General features: G+C 44.6%; 1 protein-coding gene across 1 annotated transcript; it reads left to right on the top strand.

The window, feature by feature from the left end:
• Positions 1 to 1,380: 1,380 nt before the first annotated feature.
• PXMP4 (peroxisomal membrane protein 4) lies at positions 1,381 to 17,815 on the top strand. Its single transcript, XM_007934569.2, has 4 exons — positions 1,381 to 1,493; positions 9,764 to 9,826; positions 13,340 to 13,538; positions 17,552 to 17,815. Exons 1-4 carry the CDS (start codon positions 1,381 to 1,383, stop codon positions 17,813 to 17,815), a joined length of 639 nt encoding a protein of 212 aa, XP_007932760.1.
• Positions 17,816 to 19,373: the final 1,558 nt, after the last annotated feature.

The raw sequence follows: 19,373 nt of genomic DNA, 5'->3' as shown, positions 1-19,373 counted from the left end.
TTTTTTGCTTGTGTCTGATATTAATGATATTGTTTGATAATTTCCACATTTTGTTGCATTACCTTTCTTTGGAATGGACACAGATATGAATCTCTTCCAGCTGGTTGGTCAGGTAGCTGTCTTCCAGATTTCTTGGCATAGATGAGTGAGCACTTCCAGTGTTGCATCTGTTTGTTGAAACATCTTAGTCGGTGTTCTGTAAATTCCTGGAGCCTTGTTTTTTGCCAATGCTTTCAGTGCAACTTGGACTTCTTCCTTCAATACCATCAGTTCTTGATCATATGATACTTCATGAACTAGTTGAACACTGACCAATTCTTTTTGGTACAGTGACTCAATGTATGTTCCTTCCATTTTCTTTTGATGCTTCCTGTATTGTTCAATATTTTGCCCACAGAAATCCTTCAGTATTGCAACTTGAGTCTTGAACTTTTTCTTAAATTCTTCCAGTTTGAGAAATGCCAGGCATGTTGGTCCTTTCTGGTTTTCTTACTCCAGATCTTTGCACATTTCATTATAATAATTCTCTCCAGCTGTCCTTTGAAATCTTCTGTTCAGCTCCATTACTTCATTGTTTCTTGCATTTGCTTTAGCTACTCTATGTTCAAGAGCAAGTTTCAGAGTCTATTCTGACATGTTTTTGTCTTTGCCAACGGAAGCAGCAGTCAAGAAATCAAACAATGTATTGCATTGGGCAAATCTGCTGCAAAAGACCTCTTTAAAGTCTTAAAAAGTGAAGATGTTACTTTGAGGACTAAGGTGCACCTGATCCAAGCCAATAGCGTCATATGTATGTGAAAGCTGGAAAGTGAATAAGGAAGACCAAAGAATAATTGATATCTTTGAATTGTGGCATTGGCGAAGAATATTGAATGGACTGCCAGAAGAATCAACAAATCCATTTTAGAAGTGTTGCCAGCATGCTTCTTACAAGGCAGGATGGTGAGACTCCCTCTTCTGTACTTTGCACGTGTAGAACCTCTTCCAAGAAACTTTCCAAGCCCACGGTGACACACCCCTTCCAAGCCCACGCGTGAACCCACCACGCCATAAAGAAAAATGTCTTGTGATTGGACAAAGCCGGACTTGTGGTTCTACGTTTCTTGAGAGGGAGTTGAGCAGAGCGCTCTGTGATTGGTTAAACTCTCCCTTCTCTTTCAATCATACCTATATCCGGGAGAATGAGGGTGTACCATTCCCTTGTTAGACTAGCGTGCTCTATGATTGGCTTTCCCTGCATACGTATCAGCGGCCACAGCCTATGGGCGCAGAGAGGTGTCTGGGCGGTCCCGTCCGGTCGCCGTGTGCAGTGCAGCCAGAACTTCGGGCTGTCAGTGCGTGTTCTGCTCGGTGCTCTGAGCCCCGCGCGCCGTCCGCGCTATGGCCCTTCCGCCGCAACTGCAGGCCCTACTCTTGGCTGTCAACACATTGCTGCGCAAGCGCCGCTACCACGCTGCGTTGGCCATGCTTAAGGGCTTCCGGAACGGGGTTGTGTGAGTGGGGCTGTCCGGCCAGGCCGGGCGGGGGTGAGGGACGGGTGTGGTGCGAGTCATAGGTGCAGGTTTGAGGCCCGGCGCTGCAGCGCCATGTGCCGTTGAGCAGCCCTTATGTCTCTCTAGGCCTTAGGTCCACTGTCTGCTCAATGGGCGCTGGATCTTGCGTTCTGAGAGCCTTTCCAGTTCTGAGCCGGAGTTTCCCCTACGCCGTTTCTGGGATCCTCCATATTCTTCAGCATGGCCTTCTTGCTTTGGCCACTTCCCATGCAAGTCCCTCTTTTTCCTTATTTGGGTCCAGTTCACCTCTGTGTGCCCTTGTGTCTGTCTCACCTCAGTGGTCCCATCTGGACAATGGGAAGCTGTACTCTGGCCTCTAGCAGGCAGGTGGGCACCTCCTACCTATGTCCCTCCCCACTTACCTTTCCCCATGGGCTCACATCCCATTTCTCACTTCCAGGCTAAGTATCCCTCTGGCATAGGGGACTCCTGGAATGTGAGTCTCAGGAATAACATTGGATGTAAAAGAAGCTGCAAATATTTTTCTAATAAATTAACCCCCACCCGGCCATCGGTCCTGGAGAAGATCTTGGAGGTCATTTCACCTGACCACTGACTCCTGACCCAGGGTAGGAACAATTCAGAAAGCACTCTTGGCATGTGGACACCTGGTTGGTGTTTGGAGGGGGCACACCTCCCTGAAACCTCAGGCGTAACAGCTACCATTTATTGAAATCTATTCTGCCTGGCTCTGAGGACACAACAGAGGTAGAGTTGGCATTTTAGTGGTGGTATGGCATGATGGAAAGGATATAGATTCTGGAGCCAAACTGCATTGGTTTGAATCCTGGTGCCTGCACCTACCTGTGTGATCTTGGGCAAGACAACTTAGCCTCTCTGAGCTCCAATTTCTATCAAAGAGGGATGATGATAGTACTTACACTGTGAAAAGGTTGAGTCTTGGTATGTAATTGTTGTTAGTCTGCTCCAACTTATAGAGACCTGATGTATAACAGCATGATATGCTGCCCAGTCATGCGCCATCTTCGTTATTGTCAGTATGTTTGAACCTGTTGTTGTGGCTGTTGTGTCAAGCACCATATAACTGATGGCTATTGTTCTTACTGTTATTTCTACATGGATGTCTGCCTGGCTCACTCTCTTACCTTTTTCAGGCTCCTGCTCAAGTGTCACGTCCTCAGTGAGGTCATCCTGAACTCCCCACCTCCTTCCGTGCTTTTATCCATAGAACTTACTCCTGTATCTTGCTTACAGTCCATCTCTCACCAGGATACGAGCTCCATGAGGACAGAAATTTTTTTTCTTTTTTGTTCCTTGGTGTCTTCTTATCTACCACCTGCTACATAGCAGGTCCTCAGTAAATGTGTACTGAATGAATGAACAAGGGTGCAAGGTAAATCTTGCCATTGTCCCCATTTTCTAGATGAGAAAACTGAGGCTTAAAGAGGTAAACTTCTTGCACATTGTCACATCACTTGATCAGGGTTGGAGCTAAGATACTAACCAAGTATGCCTGACCACATTGCCAGGCTCTTGGCTTCCATGGGCACCCAGAGTCATGTAGAAGCTGGTTCCTGCTGCAACTTGCCAGGTCATATTGGCCACATGTTGGTGTGACCAGAGAGGGATGGGTCGTGGGATTACATCAGTGACTCTTTGCCAAGACATTCTTGGGACAAAGCAGGAGAAAGCAGGAGCCACACAAGCTCCAGTGCCAGCAGGCATTGTCCAGTGCTGACTTTGTGGACCTGCCATCACCCCAACTCTCCCTATGACCTCAGGGACTGTCTCAGCCTGGCTAGGGTCAGGCCCTGGGTTCAATTCTAAGTTTCCCTATTTAATAGCTGAGTGGCCCTGAGAAAATCTCTTAACTCCTGTTTCCTCCTCTGTAAAATCAAGAAAATAACTGCTGCTATACAGGAGTGCTCTGAGACATTGATCACACGACTTGTTATGATAAGACACAGCCTTCACCTGTAAAGACCTCAAGTTCAAGGGAGAGACTGACAATTAAACTCCCACTGGCAGCATCAGGTGATCGGGGAAAGCTTCACTGAGGAGGTGATGGTGATATTTGAAGACTGAATTGGAATTTGCCAGAGGGCACCTCAGGACAACTGAGATGTTAGAATTCTGTAAAAATGAACTCCCTCTGATGTCCTACCCTAAATATTTCAATATGAAAACCAAACTCACTGCTATTGAGTCAATTCTAGCTCATAGTGACCCCCATTGGGTTTCTAAGCCTGTAAATCTTTACGGAAGCAGACTGCCTCATCTTTCTTTCATGGAGCAGCTGGTGGGTTCAAACCATTGACCTTTTAGTTAGCAGCCAGATGCCTTAACCAGTGTATGAAAAGTGTACCACCAGAGCCCCTTAAATATTTCATTATTCATCTCTGAAAGATAAGAATGTTTTCCTATATGGCCAGATTATCTTGATCACATTTAATAAATTAGTAATTGTTGTTGTTGTTGTTGTTGTTGTGTGCTGTCGAGTTGGCCCTGACTCATAGCGACCCCTCCTTGGGTTGTGGAGGAAGTATCACTATGGAAGTAGATTGCCCAGCCTTGCTTCTGAGGAGTGGCTGGTGGGTTTGAACCACCAGCCTTCTGGTCAGCAGTCAAGTGCATTAGGCACTATGCTACCAGAGCTCCCAAATTAGTAATAATCCTATAATATTGAGTATTGTCTAGTCATAGTCAAATTTTCCCAGTTTTCCCCAAAATGTCCTCTACAGCTCTTTTGTCCAGATCAAGATTCCCTGTAAACCATCACATTGCACCTGCTGTTATGTCCTTTACATTTTTTTTAATCCAGGGTACCATTTTGTTGAGGACGCAGAGTAAACCTGTGGGTGAGAGAGTAACCATTACCATTTGGGATGGGTGCCAGGCAGATATGGGGAGCTGGGGGCTGCCATCTTAGCTTGTGTCTGGGGCATGGGGAAGGACCCTTTTAACCCTAGTCAGCTGGAGGGAGACTGAGCGTCTGCGTGGCTTTGGAGGTGGGGAAGAAAAGTCTGCCGGGGCCTGGCTGGGGCCCTGGCTGTCCTGTCCTCCTCTGATAGGCAAGAGAGAAGACAGACAGTTCAGCCTGGTCTCTGCAACAGTAACACCAGCTTCAAGTTGTTAACATTCTTAACGGCTGTAATCTTGCTTGTTTTGTGAAATTATGTAACTCATTCATAAAAGGCACAAAAAATTAGACAATTAAAAGTTCTGCCCAATTCTTCTCTTTGCCACTCAGCCCCCCCCCCAGAGGCAGCCCCTCTATCGAGTCTCTATATCTGTATATAAATACGTATGTTCTCCCTGACACCTCTATAAAAGGTGGTTATTTTTCCATTATTTTAGGTTTATGGACGACTTTCTCCATTTAAACAGCTATCCACCTGCTGCACACACTGTCACGCACCTTGCTTCTGTATCTGGTTGATCTCAGACTCTCCCCATCAGTGCATAGAGGTGCCTCTTTCTTTGTACAGCTGCAGAGTGTTCCACTGAGTGGAGGAACCATTATTTATGTGTCCAGTAGTGGGCAGTGTTTCATTCTTGTTGCGCATAGGGTCGCTGTGAGTCAGAGCTGACTCCATGGCATCTAACAACGATAATGATAGCCCTCTGGTGACAAACACAGGCTTGTTGTTACAAACAACTTATGGTGAATATTCACATGTATTTGGGTGACAACAATATTGTTCAGATAACTGTGGTTCATGACTGTTATCTCAAGGATTTTTTTTTTTTTTAGTAAATATTTTATCATGTTTTAGGTATAAGTTTACACAGCAAATAAGTTTCCAGTTTAACAATTTTTATGCAGATTGTTCCATGACATTGGTTACACTTTTCACAATGTGTCAGCATTCTCATTATTTCCATTCTGGTTGTTCTGTTTCCTTTGTTCTAGCTTCCCTTCCCCTCCTTGCCTTCTTGTCTTTGCTTTTTGGTAAATGTTGACCATTTTGTCTCATATAGTTGGTTGTTTAAGGGAGCGCATGACTCAAGGTTATATTGTTTATTTTATAATCCATCTACTATTTGGCTGAAAGCGACCTCTAGGAGTGGCTTCAGTTCCAAGTTTAAAGAATATCTTAGGACAGTAGTCTTGGGGGTTCCTTTAGTCTAATGGATTCAGTAAGTCTAGGCTTTTCTCAGGGATTTGAATTTTGTTCTACATTTTTTGGCTGCCAAAGATTTTTAGATCGTCAGATCATGGCCTTGGGTTGTCGCCAGGTGCCGTCAAGTCGATTTTGATTCATAGCAACCCCATGTGAAAGATTAGAATTGCCCCACAGGGTTTCCTAGACTGTAATCTTTACAGGAACAGATCTCTCGGTCTTTCTCCTGTGAAGCTGCTAGGTGGGTTTGGCCCAGCCTTTCAGTTAGCAGTCAGGTGCTCAACTGCTGCACCTCGTTAAAAAAAAACCCAAAAACCACCATGTTCCTTGGGCCTTAGGTAAAGGACAATAAAAAGAGTAAGAAAGGAAGCAATACTGGTATTGACTGAGGTAGAAATTTTCACATGTGCTATATCCTTAACTGCCAGGAACAGCTCTGTGAAATGGAGAATACTTTTAATTGGTGGGAGGAGGGAAGCTTAGAGAGGTTAAATGACTTGTCCAAGTTCACACCGCAGAACAGGGCAGGACTCTGGCACCAAATCCCTTGTTCTTTCCACTGCCCTGTTGAGTATAATTAAAACAAAGAAAGTTGAGACCATGGTCTTCAGAGACATTTAGGTCAGTTGGCAAGCATCGTCCGTAAAAACAATATTCTACATCCTATTTTGGTGAGTGGGGACTGGGATCTTAAAACTGGTCATCTAAAGATCACCTGATTGGTCTCTTTACATCCAGAGCAAAGAAGAGTGAAGACAATCGAAGACTCAAGGAAACAATTAGGCCAAAGGACTAATGGGCCACACAAACCACAGCCTCCACTAGGCTGAGACCAGAACTAGATGGTGCCTGGTTACCACCAACAACTGCTTTGACTGAGATCACAATAGAAAGTCCTGGACGGAGTGGGAGGAAAATGTAGGACAAAATTCAAAAACCTTAAAAAAACACAAACCGCCATGCTTAGTGGTCTGATAGAGACTGGTGGAACCTGAGACTATAGCTCTTAGACATCCTTCTAACTTGGAAGGCAGGTTTATAAAGTGAACAATAGCACTCCTGCGGAATGGAACATGCTTCTCAGAACAATCAACTATAGAGACCAAAAGGGCAGCATTTGCACAAGAACAAAGTTAAAAAGGCAGGAAGGGAAACCTGGGTAAACAGAAACTGGGAACCTGAGGTGGAAATGGGAAGAGGGGATTGCAGCCAACGTCACAGAACAAACCGTATAGATTGCTGAGTGGGAGACTGATTTGCTCTGTAAAATTTCACCTAAACTACAATAAAATATTTTATAAATTACTCACCAAACCAGACTCACTGCCATTGAGTCCATTTTGACTCATAGTGACCTCTATTGGGTTTCCCAAGCTGTAAATCTTTATAGAAGCAGGCTGCCTCATCTTTCTTTCATGGAGCAGCTGGTGGGCTTGAACGACCAACCTTTTGATTAGCAGCCAAATGCCTTAACGACAACACCAGGCAAAAAGGAAAAAAATATATATATGTATATCAGTGCCATCGAGTTTATTCCAGCTCATAGCAATCTCCATTGGGTTTCCTAGGCTATAAATCTTTATGGAAGCAGACAGCCCCATCTTTCTTCTGTAGAAGAGCAGATGCCTTAGCCACTACACCACCAGAGCTCCTTAGAGAAATAAAAGGGAATAATGAAAGAGTTAAAACAGAACAGTGAAGGTGAATGTGGTCTTGTCCACATAGTCCCCAGATGCTCCAATGAGAAGATCATGAGCAAGAGGTTCGAATCTTAAAAGAGGCAATTATTTAAAATTCAACTTTCTTTTTTTTTTAATTTCAATTTATTTTAATTTTTAAAATGATGCTTGATTGTTTTAATTGGTCTTTCCTCATCTGGAGCAAAGAATGAAGAAAACCAAAGACGCATGGAAACAATTAGTCCAAGGGACTGGTACACCATGCAATCCTTAGCCTATATTGATCATGAAATGAGAACTAGATGGTGCCCAGTCACCACTGTTAACCTCTAGGAAAGGGATCAGTGCAGGAGATCCTGGACAGAGGGGGAGAAAAATGTGGAAAAAAATTCAAAATCGTAAAAAAGACCAGGCTTACTGCTCTGGTGGTATACTGCCTAAGACATTTGACTGCTAAGCAGAAGGCTGGCAGTTCAAACCCACCAGCCACTCCGCAGAAAGACTGGCCAATCTACTACCATAAAGATTTACTGCCTTGAAAACCCAAAAGGAGTCGCTGTGAGTTGGAATCGACTCCTTGGCAGTGAGTTTGTTTTTTTGTTTTTTTACGGCTCTTATAGAGCCTGGTGAAACCCCTGAGGCTACGGCCCCTGGTTTCCTTTCAGACCTGGAACTGAACTCTCCCCTATGGCTTCCAGCCAAACAATAGACAGGAATATAAAGTGGACATTTACACCAGGTAAATACACTCCTTAGAACAATCAATCATGGCAGAGCAAGAGGGCAGTATTTGCTCAGGGAGATAGCTCAGGAATGAGTAAGAAGGAAGGACACAGGGAAGAGGTTAACTACAGGGAGGAGGTGGGAAGAGAGCTGTTACATTGTGGGGATTGCGGTCGATGTCATGAAAGAAAAATATTTATGAACTGCTGTATGGAAAATGAATTTGCTCTGTAAACTTTCACACAAATCGCAATAAAATTAAAGAAAAAAACAGTGCTTAATTGTTTTAGAAGTACAGAAAAGTTAAAGATCAGACACAAATAAATTCCCATGTCCCTCCAACCCAGGCAACATTACTAATAACATTGTGGCATAGTTCCTTCCAGTCTTTTTGTAAATGCATTTTCACAAAGGTGAGGTTATTCTGCGTGTAAAACTTGGAAAGAGGTACGTTTTGAACAGTTAGAAGGAAGTACAATGTTACTTAAGAACTATTTTAGAGAATTTGTTCACTTTAAGATGGATTGGGCCGCAGACAGACCTTCTAGAAATAACCTCCCATCAAGGGTAATTAAGGGCTGTTCTAGAAGTGGTCAGTCAGCAGTTAATTATTGAATATCTACTGTATGTCATGTACTATACAAAGTGCTGGGGAATCTGCAGAGAACAAGCTAGGCACAGTGCCTGCCCTCCCAGAGCCCAAAGTCTCATGGAGGAGAAAGAATTATAATAGAATCCATAATTACGAAGGCCTGGGTCATTAAATTGAGTGTATAAAGTGCTTCAGAGAAGCCTGGGGATCTGTGGCAACAAAAGCATTGCTATAACCTAGGCTGGAGGGTCAGAGAAGGCTTTGCATAGGAGACAGCCGAGTCTGGATGGTCAAGGAACAGGTGGCTTGAGGAGGGGGAAGAGCATTCCAGGCCAAGGAAGCAGGCCAAGAACCCAAAGGAAAGAGCAAGGTATGTGAGAGAGCTCTGGGAGGGCCAGTGTGTCTAGTGCCAGAGAAGAGGGGACATGAGGCAAGGTAGGAGATGAACAGGGGCCAGGGCAGTAGGGCTCTCATGGCTGTGGGGAGGAGTCTGGATTTTATTCCAGGAGTAGTGGGAAGGCTTTGGAGGCTTTAGTACTGGGTGTGTTGTGGTCTGCTTTATGTTTTTAAAATGTGTGTCTGGCTTCAGTGGGAAAGGTAGGGTGGAGTCCAGGGAGCAACATCACACAGGGTGGGGCTGGTGGAGGCCTTTTACATGCATCACCCCTTCCCGTTGAAATGACAGCCAGCTACCAGCTCTCTGAGGTCTAACATTCCCTTTTACAGTTGGGGAAACTGAGGCTTGGGGAAGCTACATGACAGGCCTGAGGCTGTACTACCATAAAATGGGGTTTGAACCCAAATCTAATTAAAAAATGCAAACAACCACTGCTGTGGAATCGGATCCAACTCACAGCGACCCCTCCTTGGGTTGCCGAGGCAGTATCACTACAGAAGTAGATTGCGCAAGCTTCCTTCCAAGGAGTGGCTGGTGGGTTTGAACCTCCAGCCTTCTGGTTAGCAGTCAAATGCCTTAGGCACTATGCCACCAGAGCTCAAAAGCCAGCATTATTTCCCCCTCCAAAGTGGTATCAGAACTAGGGATGGGAGATGAGACAAGGAGTCTAACAGAAAGCCCTGAAAGGAATAATGATACAGTAATCACTTTTTTTCCTCTCTCTTTCTCTGCAGCTATGGAGTCAAAATCCGAGCCCCACATGCGCTGGTCATGACCTTTCTCTTCCGGAGTGGCAGGTACCCACCAGCCCTCTAACTGGGAAAGAATGGAGTCAGCCCTCAGTGCCAGGATGCTTGCACTATTCCCCCCACCCCAACACACACAGCTCCTAAAATACAACCCTAGCCCTGTCATCCCTGCTCAAAAGCTCCCCATCTTGCGAAGAAGCCCACTTCCAGGCCTGGCTTTTAATGCCCTCTGGCGTCAGCCGCATTGTCACACTGCCGCCCTGCCTCCACCCTGGGATGCACACAGGACTTGCCATTCTGTGCACATTCTACACACGTGCCACGGGTGGTCTGCTCCTCACTTTTGCTCATGCAGTACCCCCTGCCAGGAATGCCCCTTCCTTTCTCACCCCACCTTTATTTCCTCCTGGCAACCCACCTCATCCCCTGTAGCTCACTTCCTCTGGGAAGCTGCCCCCTGACCTGCCATCCCTTGCTCAAGCTTCCTGGCCTTCCTCTGATCTCCCATAATGCTTCCCTCGGGGCACTTCTCAGAAACCTCCTTGTGGTCTTATGTTTGTAGCTTCCTCTGGGGTTTATAGGATTCACACATGAGCAGCCTGTTGGCCAATTCCAGTTTGCAAGACTTTCTCTTTTGTATTTTTTTCTTTACTTGTTTTTGTTTACTTAGGGTTTTTTTTTTTTTTTTCTGCCCTCCGATTTTTAACAAACGTGACTCATTCATTTATTCAGCAGATATTTATTGAGCATGTCCTAGTGCCATTTTCTTTTCTAGCTTCTGGGGATATAGCAGAGAACAAAACAGTGGTCTTTACCCTCATAGAGCATGTAGTCTAGCATAAGGCAGCAGAAAATAAACATAGAAAGTGTATGACATGTTGGAAGGCGATACGGATTATGAGGAAGAAAAATTAGAGCAGGGGGAGAGGGATTGGGAGCTGGAGGGGGCAGGTTGCAGAATTAAATTTCAAAGTTCTCAGTGAGAAAGGAAACATTCTAGCTTGAAGGGGGTGAAAGAGTTGGCCAAGTGGATACCAGAGCAAAGAGTGTTCCAGGCTGAGGGAACAGCCAGTACAGAGACCCTGAGGTAGAATCGTGCCTGGTAGGTTTGAGGAGACTAGAACAGAAGGATTGAGGGGAAGAGAAGAAGAGGAGGATCACAGATGTAACTCAGGACTGTCCTGTCTAGCTGTAGGTCCTGGTGAAGAGTGGCTTTTTCCTTCAGTGAAGCAGGAAATTGTTCTAAGATTTGGAGCAGGGGAGCATCATTATCTGACTGGTGTTTTCTTAGTTTGAGGATTGAGAGTTTGCTTCCAGGTTAAAAATAGAGGAGGAAGGGGCACTAAGGCAGAAACTCCAAAAAACCAAACTCCCTGCCGTGGAGTTGATTCCCACTCATAGTGACCCCCATTGGGTTTCCAAGGTGGTAAATCTTTACAGAGGTAGATTGCCTGGTCCTTCCGTAGAATGGTCGGTGGGTTTGAACCGCCAGCCTTCTGGTTAGCAATCAAATGCTTTAGGCACTATGCTACCAGAGATCCTTACAAGGGCAGAAGTAGTTGTAACTTTGGAGTTGGCAGTAATCCCGGTGAGCACTGCTCTTGATCATGGCAATGGAAGTGGGGAGAAGTGATCTGATTCTAAAAACATTTTAAAGGTGGAATTCATGCCACATTTAAAAATGGGGCTGTTCACATGGAGAGCTAGCTTTCCTGCCTTGGAACTAGCAGTGCTGGGCCCATGTCCCCTCTGGGTGAGAGCCAGCTGACTCTTATCCACACCTGGCACGTTCCCATAGGTTCCACCAGACCCGCTTTGCTGCTTTGGCCACTTGGAGTCCTCGTTGGGGCCTCAGGACATTGGTGTGTGCCATCCCTGACTTGATGTCCCGAGTACACTCTGGCCCCATTTCACATTCTCCTTTCTGCCCTGGTGGAATTTTCAAAAGATAAAGGGAATCCTGTCACCCTCCCCTACTTATATTTTGACTTTTCACAAGATAAAGATAACACTCAGCATGGACTATGAGGCCCTGGGGCGGTGGCCCTGCCACCTCTCCCCTATAGCCTTCACCCCACAGTTTCTTCTCTGGTCATGATGGCCCTTCTCTGTTCCTTCAGTCTCCACCCTCTGTCTCTCCTCAGGACCTTTCCATGCCCTGTTTTCTGCTGCCTCCCTTCTCATGACCTCGTTGACTCCTCATCCTTCAGATCCATCATTTGTCGAGGTGTGACACTACATTTTGTGATGATTTATTTCATGTGGTTAAGTGCATGGCTATTAACCAAAAGGTTGGCAGTTTGCACTCACCCAGTGACCCTATGGGAGAAAGACTTGGTGATCTGTGAAGAAAGACCTGGCCTCTGTAAAGATTACAGTCTAGAAAGCTCTATAGGGCAGGTCTCCTGTGTGACGTAGGGTTGCTGTGAGTCAAAATGACTTGATGGCACCCAACAGTAACTACTCTTCCAATAGTTCAGAAGCCCATGAGAGCAGTGAATAGACTTTTTTTTTTTTTCTCCCAGAATTATATGCCCAGACTCGGTTGGTACACAGTAGGCACTCATCCACTTATTTTTCACATTTCTGCTCAAAACATACTTATTGAGCAACTACTATGTGTCAGGCCTTGTTCTGGGCCCTGAAGATGAGCAAGCCAGATCTTGAGGAACTTCCACTGGGGATGGTGATGGAGTTTGAAGAAGATGATAAACAAACCTAAGGAGCTCTGGTGGCATAGTGCCTAAGGCATTTGACTGCTGACCGGAAGATTGGTGGTTCAAACCCACTAGCCATTCCGCAGAAGGAAGACTGGGAAATCTATTTCCGTAAAGATTTACCACCTCAGAAACCCAAAAGGGGTCACTGTGAGTTGGGATCGAGTCAATGGCAGTGAGTTTGGTTTTTGGTTTGGTTTATAGTTGTCAGATGGTGATAAGAACTATGAAGAAAAAGAAAGCAGGATAAGGGGATGGGATGGGATGGGAATTCCTTTTCTTTTTTTTAGTCTTACTTATTTTTATTGTGATTTGGGTGAAAATTCACAGAGCAAATCCATGCCCTATTCAGCAGTTCATACACATTGCTTCATGACACTGACTGCAGTCCCCACCATGTAACAGCTCTCTTCCCACTTCCTCCCTGTGGTTATCTTTTCCCTGTGTCCTTTCCTATGCAGTCCTGCCCCCTGGGCTCTCTCCCTGTGCAAATACTGCCCTTCTGATCTCCCATGATTGATTGTTCTAAGGAGTGTATCTACCTGATGTAAATGTTCACCCTGTATGCCTGTCTGTTGTTTCGCTGGAAGCCAGGGTAGGCATTCTTTTATGTGCAGTGGTCAGGGAAGGCCTCTTTGATCAGGTGGCATTGAATCAAGGCTTGACTCGAGTGAGGAGCAGCCTTGAGGCCATGGAGGATAGAGGCCTGGGGCTGAGTGATCAAAGGCCTGTGTGTTCCTGGCCTAGTTCAGTTTTGCCTGCCCACTGGGTTTTGCCTGCCCAGTGGGTGAATGCCCTTGGAATGGCTGGGCCTGAGCTAACGCGAGCCCCTTGAATTGTGCAGCCTCCAGGACAAGTTGCGGGCCATTCTGCAGGCCACGTACACACACGCCCGGAACCTGGCCTGCTTTGTGTTCACCTACAAGGGGCTCTGTGCCCTGCAGTCCCACGCACAGGGCAAGACCTACCAGGTGCACTCATTCCTGGCTGCCTTCATCGGGGGCTTCCTGGTGTTTGGAGAAAACAACAACATCAACAGCCAGGTAAACCGCCTCCCTGGGAATGGTGGGCAGGGGGGCAGAAGGTGACCTCTCGGCTCCCATCAACCCCTGAGGGTCTATGATTGAGCAGTCCCTGTGAGGTGACTTCCTCCCTCAGTTTCCTTGTCTGTAAACCAGGCTGCGTGCTGGCATCCCGTGGTTCCCCGATCAGTGTGTCTGCTCTCTGGGGCAAAGACATTTTTGTTAAACCTGTCTGCAGTGAGTTGAGAGAAGGAAAGAGAGAGAGAGAGAGGAAGAAAAGAAAGAAAGAAAAACAAGCTTGGAGTAAGCGTTCATAAGAGAAAACTACACTCAAAGAATTGTCTCTCATTCTGTGACCTGTCCTTCCGCGTTTATTGTCTGGATTAAGATTCCCTTTTTTATGAAACTAAATACTAACAAAACAAAACAAAAACAAAAAAGCAAACTCACTGCCATCGAGTTGCATCCGACTCATAGTGACCCCTCCTTGTGTTTCTGAGGCGGTATCACTATGGAAGTAGATTGCCCAATCTTCCTTCTGAAGAGTGGCTGTTGGGTTTGAACTACCAGCCTTCTGGTTAGCAGTCAAGTACCTTAGGCACTATTGCCACCAGAGCTCCCAAACTAAATACTAGTAGCTTTTATTTTGATTTGTTTTTAATATACTTCTTAGGCAAAATGAAGTTTTCAGCCCTCTTTGTTTCCCTCAAATGTCTTAAATGTTCTTAAACTATAGAAATAAGACACATTGGCTACAAAGTATTCTGGACTAAACACCTTTGTCCCTCATGGAGTTCTAGGTGTTTGAGATGAATCTTGATAAAATTGAAAAATAAATAGAAAAGAGTGTCCACCATCTCCCCTTCAGCTCTCCAGCCCACTGCTCGGGGGGGTTACCGTTCACTGTGTCTTGTTAGCCTTTCGGAAATTGTCTGTGCTTGTGTCAGTATGTCTATCAGCTTTTCTACCAATAAGATCATATGATACTTTTTTTTTTTTTTCCACATGGCAATGTATTTTGCAGGGCTTTTTCTAACAGTCCCTGATCTTTTTATTTATTTATTTATTTGTGGTGAAAATAATACATGATAAAACATCCACCGTCTTGACGATTTCTGCTTGTTTGGTTTAGTAACATTCATTACCTTTTTCAAGACGTGCACCCATTCTTGCTGTCCTTTTCTAAATCATTTCACTGCCACTGACATCAATCGGTCCGACTTGATGGCACATAACAACAACAACAACATCAACTCAATGTCCCTAAGCAAAAACTCCCCTTTCCCTCCTCCCTCCTGCCCCTGGTAACTGCTAGTAGTCTTTGATTTCTATGTATTTGCTTATTTCATATAAGTGAGGTCATACAATATTTGTCCTTTTGCAACTGACTCATGTCATTCAGCATGATTGTTTTTTTTGTAATTGTGATTTGAGTGAAAGTGTACACAGCAAATTCATTTTCCATATAGCAGTTCATACATGTTTTGTTTCATGACATGGATTGCAGTCCCCATAATGTAACAGCTCTCTTCCCACTTCCTCCCTGTATTTGCCTTTTTCCTGTGTCCTTCTTTCCTGTGGATTCCTGCCTTCGAAGCTGTTTCCCTGTGCAAGTACTGCCCTTCTGCTCTCCCGTGGTTGATTGTTCTAAGGAGTGTACCTACCTGCTGTAAATGTTCATCCTGCCTGTCTGTGGTTTGGCTGGAAGCCACAGGAGTGTCAGCATGACGTGTTTAAGGTTCATCCGTGTTACAGCGTGCATCAGGCCTCGTTTCTCTTTATGGCTCAGTAGTATTCCATTGCATATTTATAATATAAAATTATGAAATTTTATTGTTTTATAATATAAAAACATTTTCTAATATAAATTATTTTATAATATACAATTTATATTATAATTAATATTTCATAATACAAAGTATAGATATATTATTTATGTAGTATGTATATGTATATATATGGGTGGTGTAGGTGGTTAAGCAATGAACTACTAGCCAAAAGGTTGGTGGATCGAGCCCACCCAGAGGCACGTCAGGAGACAGGGCTGGTGACTGGCTCCTGAAAGGTCAGAGCCTTGAAAACCCAGTGGAGCAGCTCTGCTCTGCACACATGCGTCACTATGAGTCAGAATTGATGCAGCAGTCGACCATAGCAATATATGTATATAACAAAACACTTGCTGTTTTAACCATTTCTAAGTGTACAGTTTAGTGACATGAATGAATTATATGCACCAGGTGATGCAACCATCGCCACTGTCCATTTTCCAATGGTTTTCATGCCCCTAAATGGAAACTAGTCCTTCATCCTTTTTAATATCGGCAGAGCACTTTGGTGTGTTACTGGACCGTCTGATTAACCGGTGCCCTCTGGGTGGACCGCTAAGGTGTCTTTCATCTTTTGCTGTTACACGCATACTACATACAGGTCATGTCTTTATTCAGAGGTCTTCATGCATGACTCAATGTGTCCATTAGAAAAGTTCCTAGAGATGGAATTACGGAGCTGAAGGGCATGAACGTTTTGTGTTTTGAGCAAGTTTCTCCAGTGTTCTTTTTTGTTAGATATTTCACTGGGTCATGAAGTTCCAAAGGCTAGGGACTCCTGGCTACACCCATCCCCCTTCTCTCCCCACCTTCCCTAGCCCCTGACCAATCTGTCCCCCTATTTTAAAATTTTGTCATTTTTAAAATGTTACCTGCATTGGATCATATAGCATGTGGCTTTTTCGTGTTCACTTTTTTTTTCACTCAGCATGATTCCCTTGCAATCTATCCAGGTTGCTGCATGCTCAGTATGTCATTCTTCTTTCTTGCTGGGTGGTATTCCTCGGTCTGGGTTTACCACAGTTAGTTCAACCTTTCGCCTTTTAAGGACATCTGGCCTGATTCCAGTTTTGGCTGTTACAAATAAAGCTGCTGATAACATTTGTATACAAGTTTTTGTATGAACCTGAGTTTTCATTTCTCCGGGATAAATGCCCAGGAGTTGCTGGGTTGTATGATAATTGCACATTTAGTTTTTATAAGAAACTGCCAAACAGTTTTCCAAAGGGGCTGAACCATTTTGCATTCCTACCAGCAGTATAAGAGTGATCCATTCTCTCCACATCCTAGCCAGCGTTTGGTTTATCATGTATTTTTTATTTTAGCCATTCTGATAGGCGGGTAGTGATGTCTCATTATGCTTTTAATTTGCATTTTCCAGGTGGCTAATGATATTGAACATCTTTTCATATGTTTATTTGCCATCTGTACATCTTCTTTAGTGAAATGTCTATTCATGTCTTTTGCCCATTTTCTCCTTGAATTTTTTTTTTTTTTAAATGTATTTCGAGAGTTCTTTATGTATTCAAGATACCACTCCTTTGTCAGACATGTGGTTTGTAGGTATTTTCTCCCAGTAGCTTGTTTTTCATTCTCTTCCTATGGGCTTTCACAGCCAAAAGTTTTAAATCTGAATGGGATCCAATTTATCAATATTTCCTTCTATAGATTATACTGTAAAGGAGATCTGGTAGCGTAGTGCCTAAGGCATCTGGCTGCTAACCAGAAGCTTGGGGGTTCAAACCCACCAGCCACTCCACACAAGGAAGATGAGGCAGTCTACTTCTCTAAAGATTTACAGCCTTAGAAACCCAATGGGGGTCACTATGAGTCAGAATCAACTCAATGGCAGTGGGTCTGGTTTTTTGGGTTTATGGATTATACTTTAGATGTCAAGTTACCTTTGCTTTTAAGCCCTGTAAATGTATTAATTTTAAAAAATTAATGAAAGAGAATAATATGTAAAACACATAATATGTAAAAATAATATATAAAAATAATTTTAAAAAATTAATGAAAAAGAATAATATATAAAATACGTAAATCATAACATTAAAATGCCCACAGCATTCCACTTCAGATTATCTTGGATACCAGCTTTGAAAAATACTGGCCTGGAGCATAGTCTGGCACCCCAGTGCATGGGTGGGGAGGGGGATTCCCAGTGGCTGTGCCTACCAGTAACCCCCCATCATTCCCTCCTTGTAGATCAACATGTACCTGCTGTCACGCATCCTGTTTGCCCTGTGCCGTCTGGGCGTGGAGAAGGGCTACATCCCCGAGCCCAGGTGGGACCCGTTCCCGTTGTTCACTGCGGTGGTGTGGGGGCTGGTGCTGTGGCTTTTTGAGTACCACCGGCCCACGCTGCAGCCCTCCCTGCAGTCCTCCATGACCTACCTGTACGAGGACAGCAACATATGGCACGACATCTCCGACTTCCTCATCTACAACAAGAGCCGTCCCGCAAAGTGATCCGGCCCCAGGTGCTCATGGGGGCTTCCACATCTGAGCAGGCTCCAGGTGGTGTCCAGGCAGGGGCTCGATGTCGGGCTGTATCAGCGAACCCTCCCAGAGGATCCTGTCTGCTCATGACCACGGACCTCAGCCCCCAGCTTTTATTTTCCCAGGGTTAACATTTGCAGAAGTAAAAGCACTGATTCTCAGATCCCATCTGGACACTGTTGAGTGGCCATCTCAGGCTGAGGAGCCTTGGGCTTGGTTCCAGCCGTGCTGCTGATCACCGTGACCAGGGCACTCATACCTCTCTGGGCCTCAAAGGTCACTCAGCTCAGAGGAGGGCCCTGAGGGCCCTTTCTGGTGGGTATGTTCTTTGACTGTTCTTATGTAACATAGGGCTTCTTGCTCGCGGACAGTGGGCTGCAGGTACTTTAAAAACATGACTTTCCTTCCCTCAGATTTTGTACTATTGGAGAAGCTCTGGAGTCACTCTGTCCAAGAGAAGCAAATTGTGAGCCATCTATGCAATTTAAATTTTTCTAGTAGCCACTTAAAAAAAGGGCGCTCTGGTAGCATAGTCCCTAAGGCACTTAACTGCTAACCAGAAGGCTGGCGGTTCAAGCCCACCAACCACTCTTCAGAAGGAAGGTTGGGCAATCTACTTTCATAGTGATACCGCCTCTGAAACCCAAGGTGGGGTCATTATGAGTTGGGTCCGACTTGATGGCACATAACAACAGCAACAACAACTTAAAAAATATATATAAAGAAGTGAAATTAATTTTAACATGTTGTTAACCCACTATTTCCAAATTATCACTTCAACATGTAAGTTAGTGAGATATTTTATATTTACTTTTGTACTGTCGTTAAAGTTGGGAGGTATTTTTTTATACTTACAGCCCCTCTCAATTTGGACTAGCCACATTTCAAGTATTCAGTAGACACATGTGACTAGTGGCCACCATATTGCACAGAACAATCCTTCTATCCTCACAGAAAGTTTTAGTGGGCAGTGAGGCTCTAGAGCTAGAGGACATGGGTTTGAGTCCCTGCTCCACCAGAGTATAGCCTTGGAGGAGGGTTTTAATCTCTCAGAGCTTCAGTTTCTGGTAAAATGAGGATAATCATAATTATCTTCATTAGGTTTCTACATTGGACTTGACAACTCAGAGTGCTGCTACTACTGTACTAATAATTCCACCCATTTAGTGAGCTCCTGAGGAGCTCTGGTGGTATAGTGGTTAAAGCATTTGGCTGCTAACCAAAAGGTCAGTGGTTCAAACCCACCAGCTGCCCCATGGAAGAAAAAGGAGGTGGTCTACTTCCATAAAGATTTACAGCCTTAGAAACCCAGTGGGGTTCTCTGTAAGTTAGAATCAACTTAATGGCAGTGAGTTTTGTTCTTTTTTTTTTTTTTTTTTTAACAAGTGAGCTCCTACTTCCTGTTAGGTGCTTTGCACCTATTATTTCTAATGCATACAATGATCTTGCAGGTATGTGATTTGATCCCCATTTTACAAATGTGGAAACTGAGGATCAGAGGAGGAGGTAACTTGCTCAGGGTCACGTT

This window comes from Orycteropus afer, unplaced genomic scaffold (assembly GCF_000298275.1).
Source record: "Orycteropus afer afer isolate SDZICR_OR568_19922 unplaced genomic scaffold, OryAfe1.0 scaffold00020, whole genome shotgun sequence".
NCBI lineage: Eukaryota > Metazoa > Chordata > Mammalia > Tubulidentata > Orycteropodidae > Orycteropus > Orycteropus afer.
The sequence above is the reverse complement of the archived record's forward strand: the minus strand, read 5'-3'. Positions and strand labels throughout refer to the sequence as shown.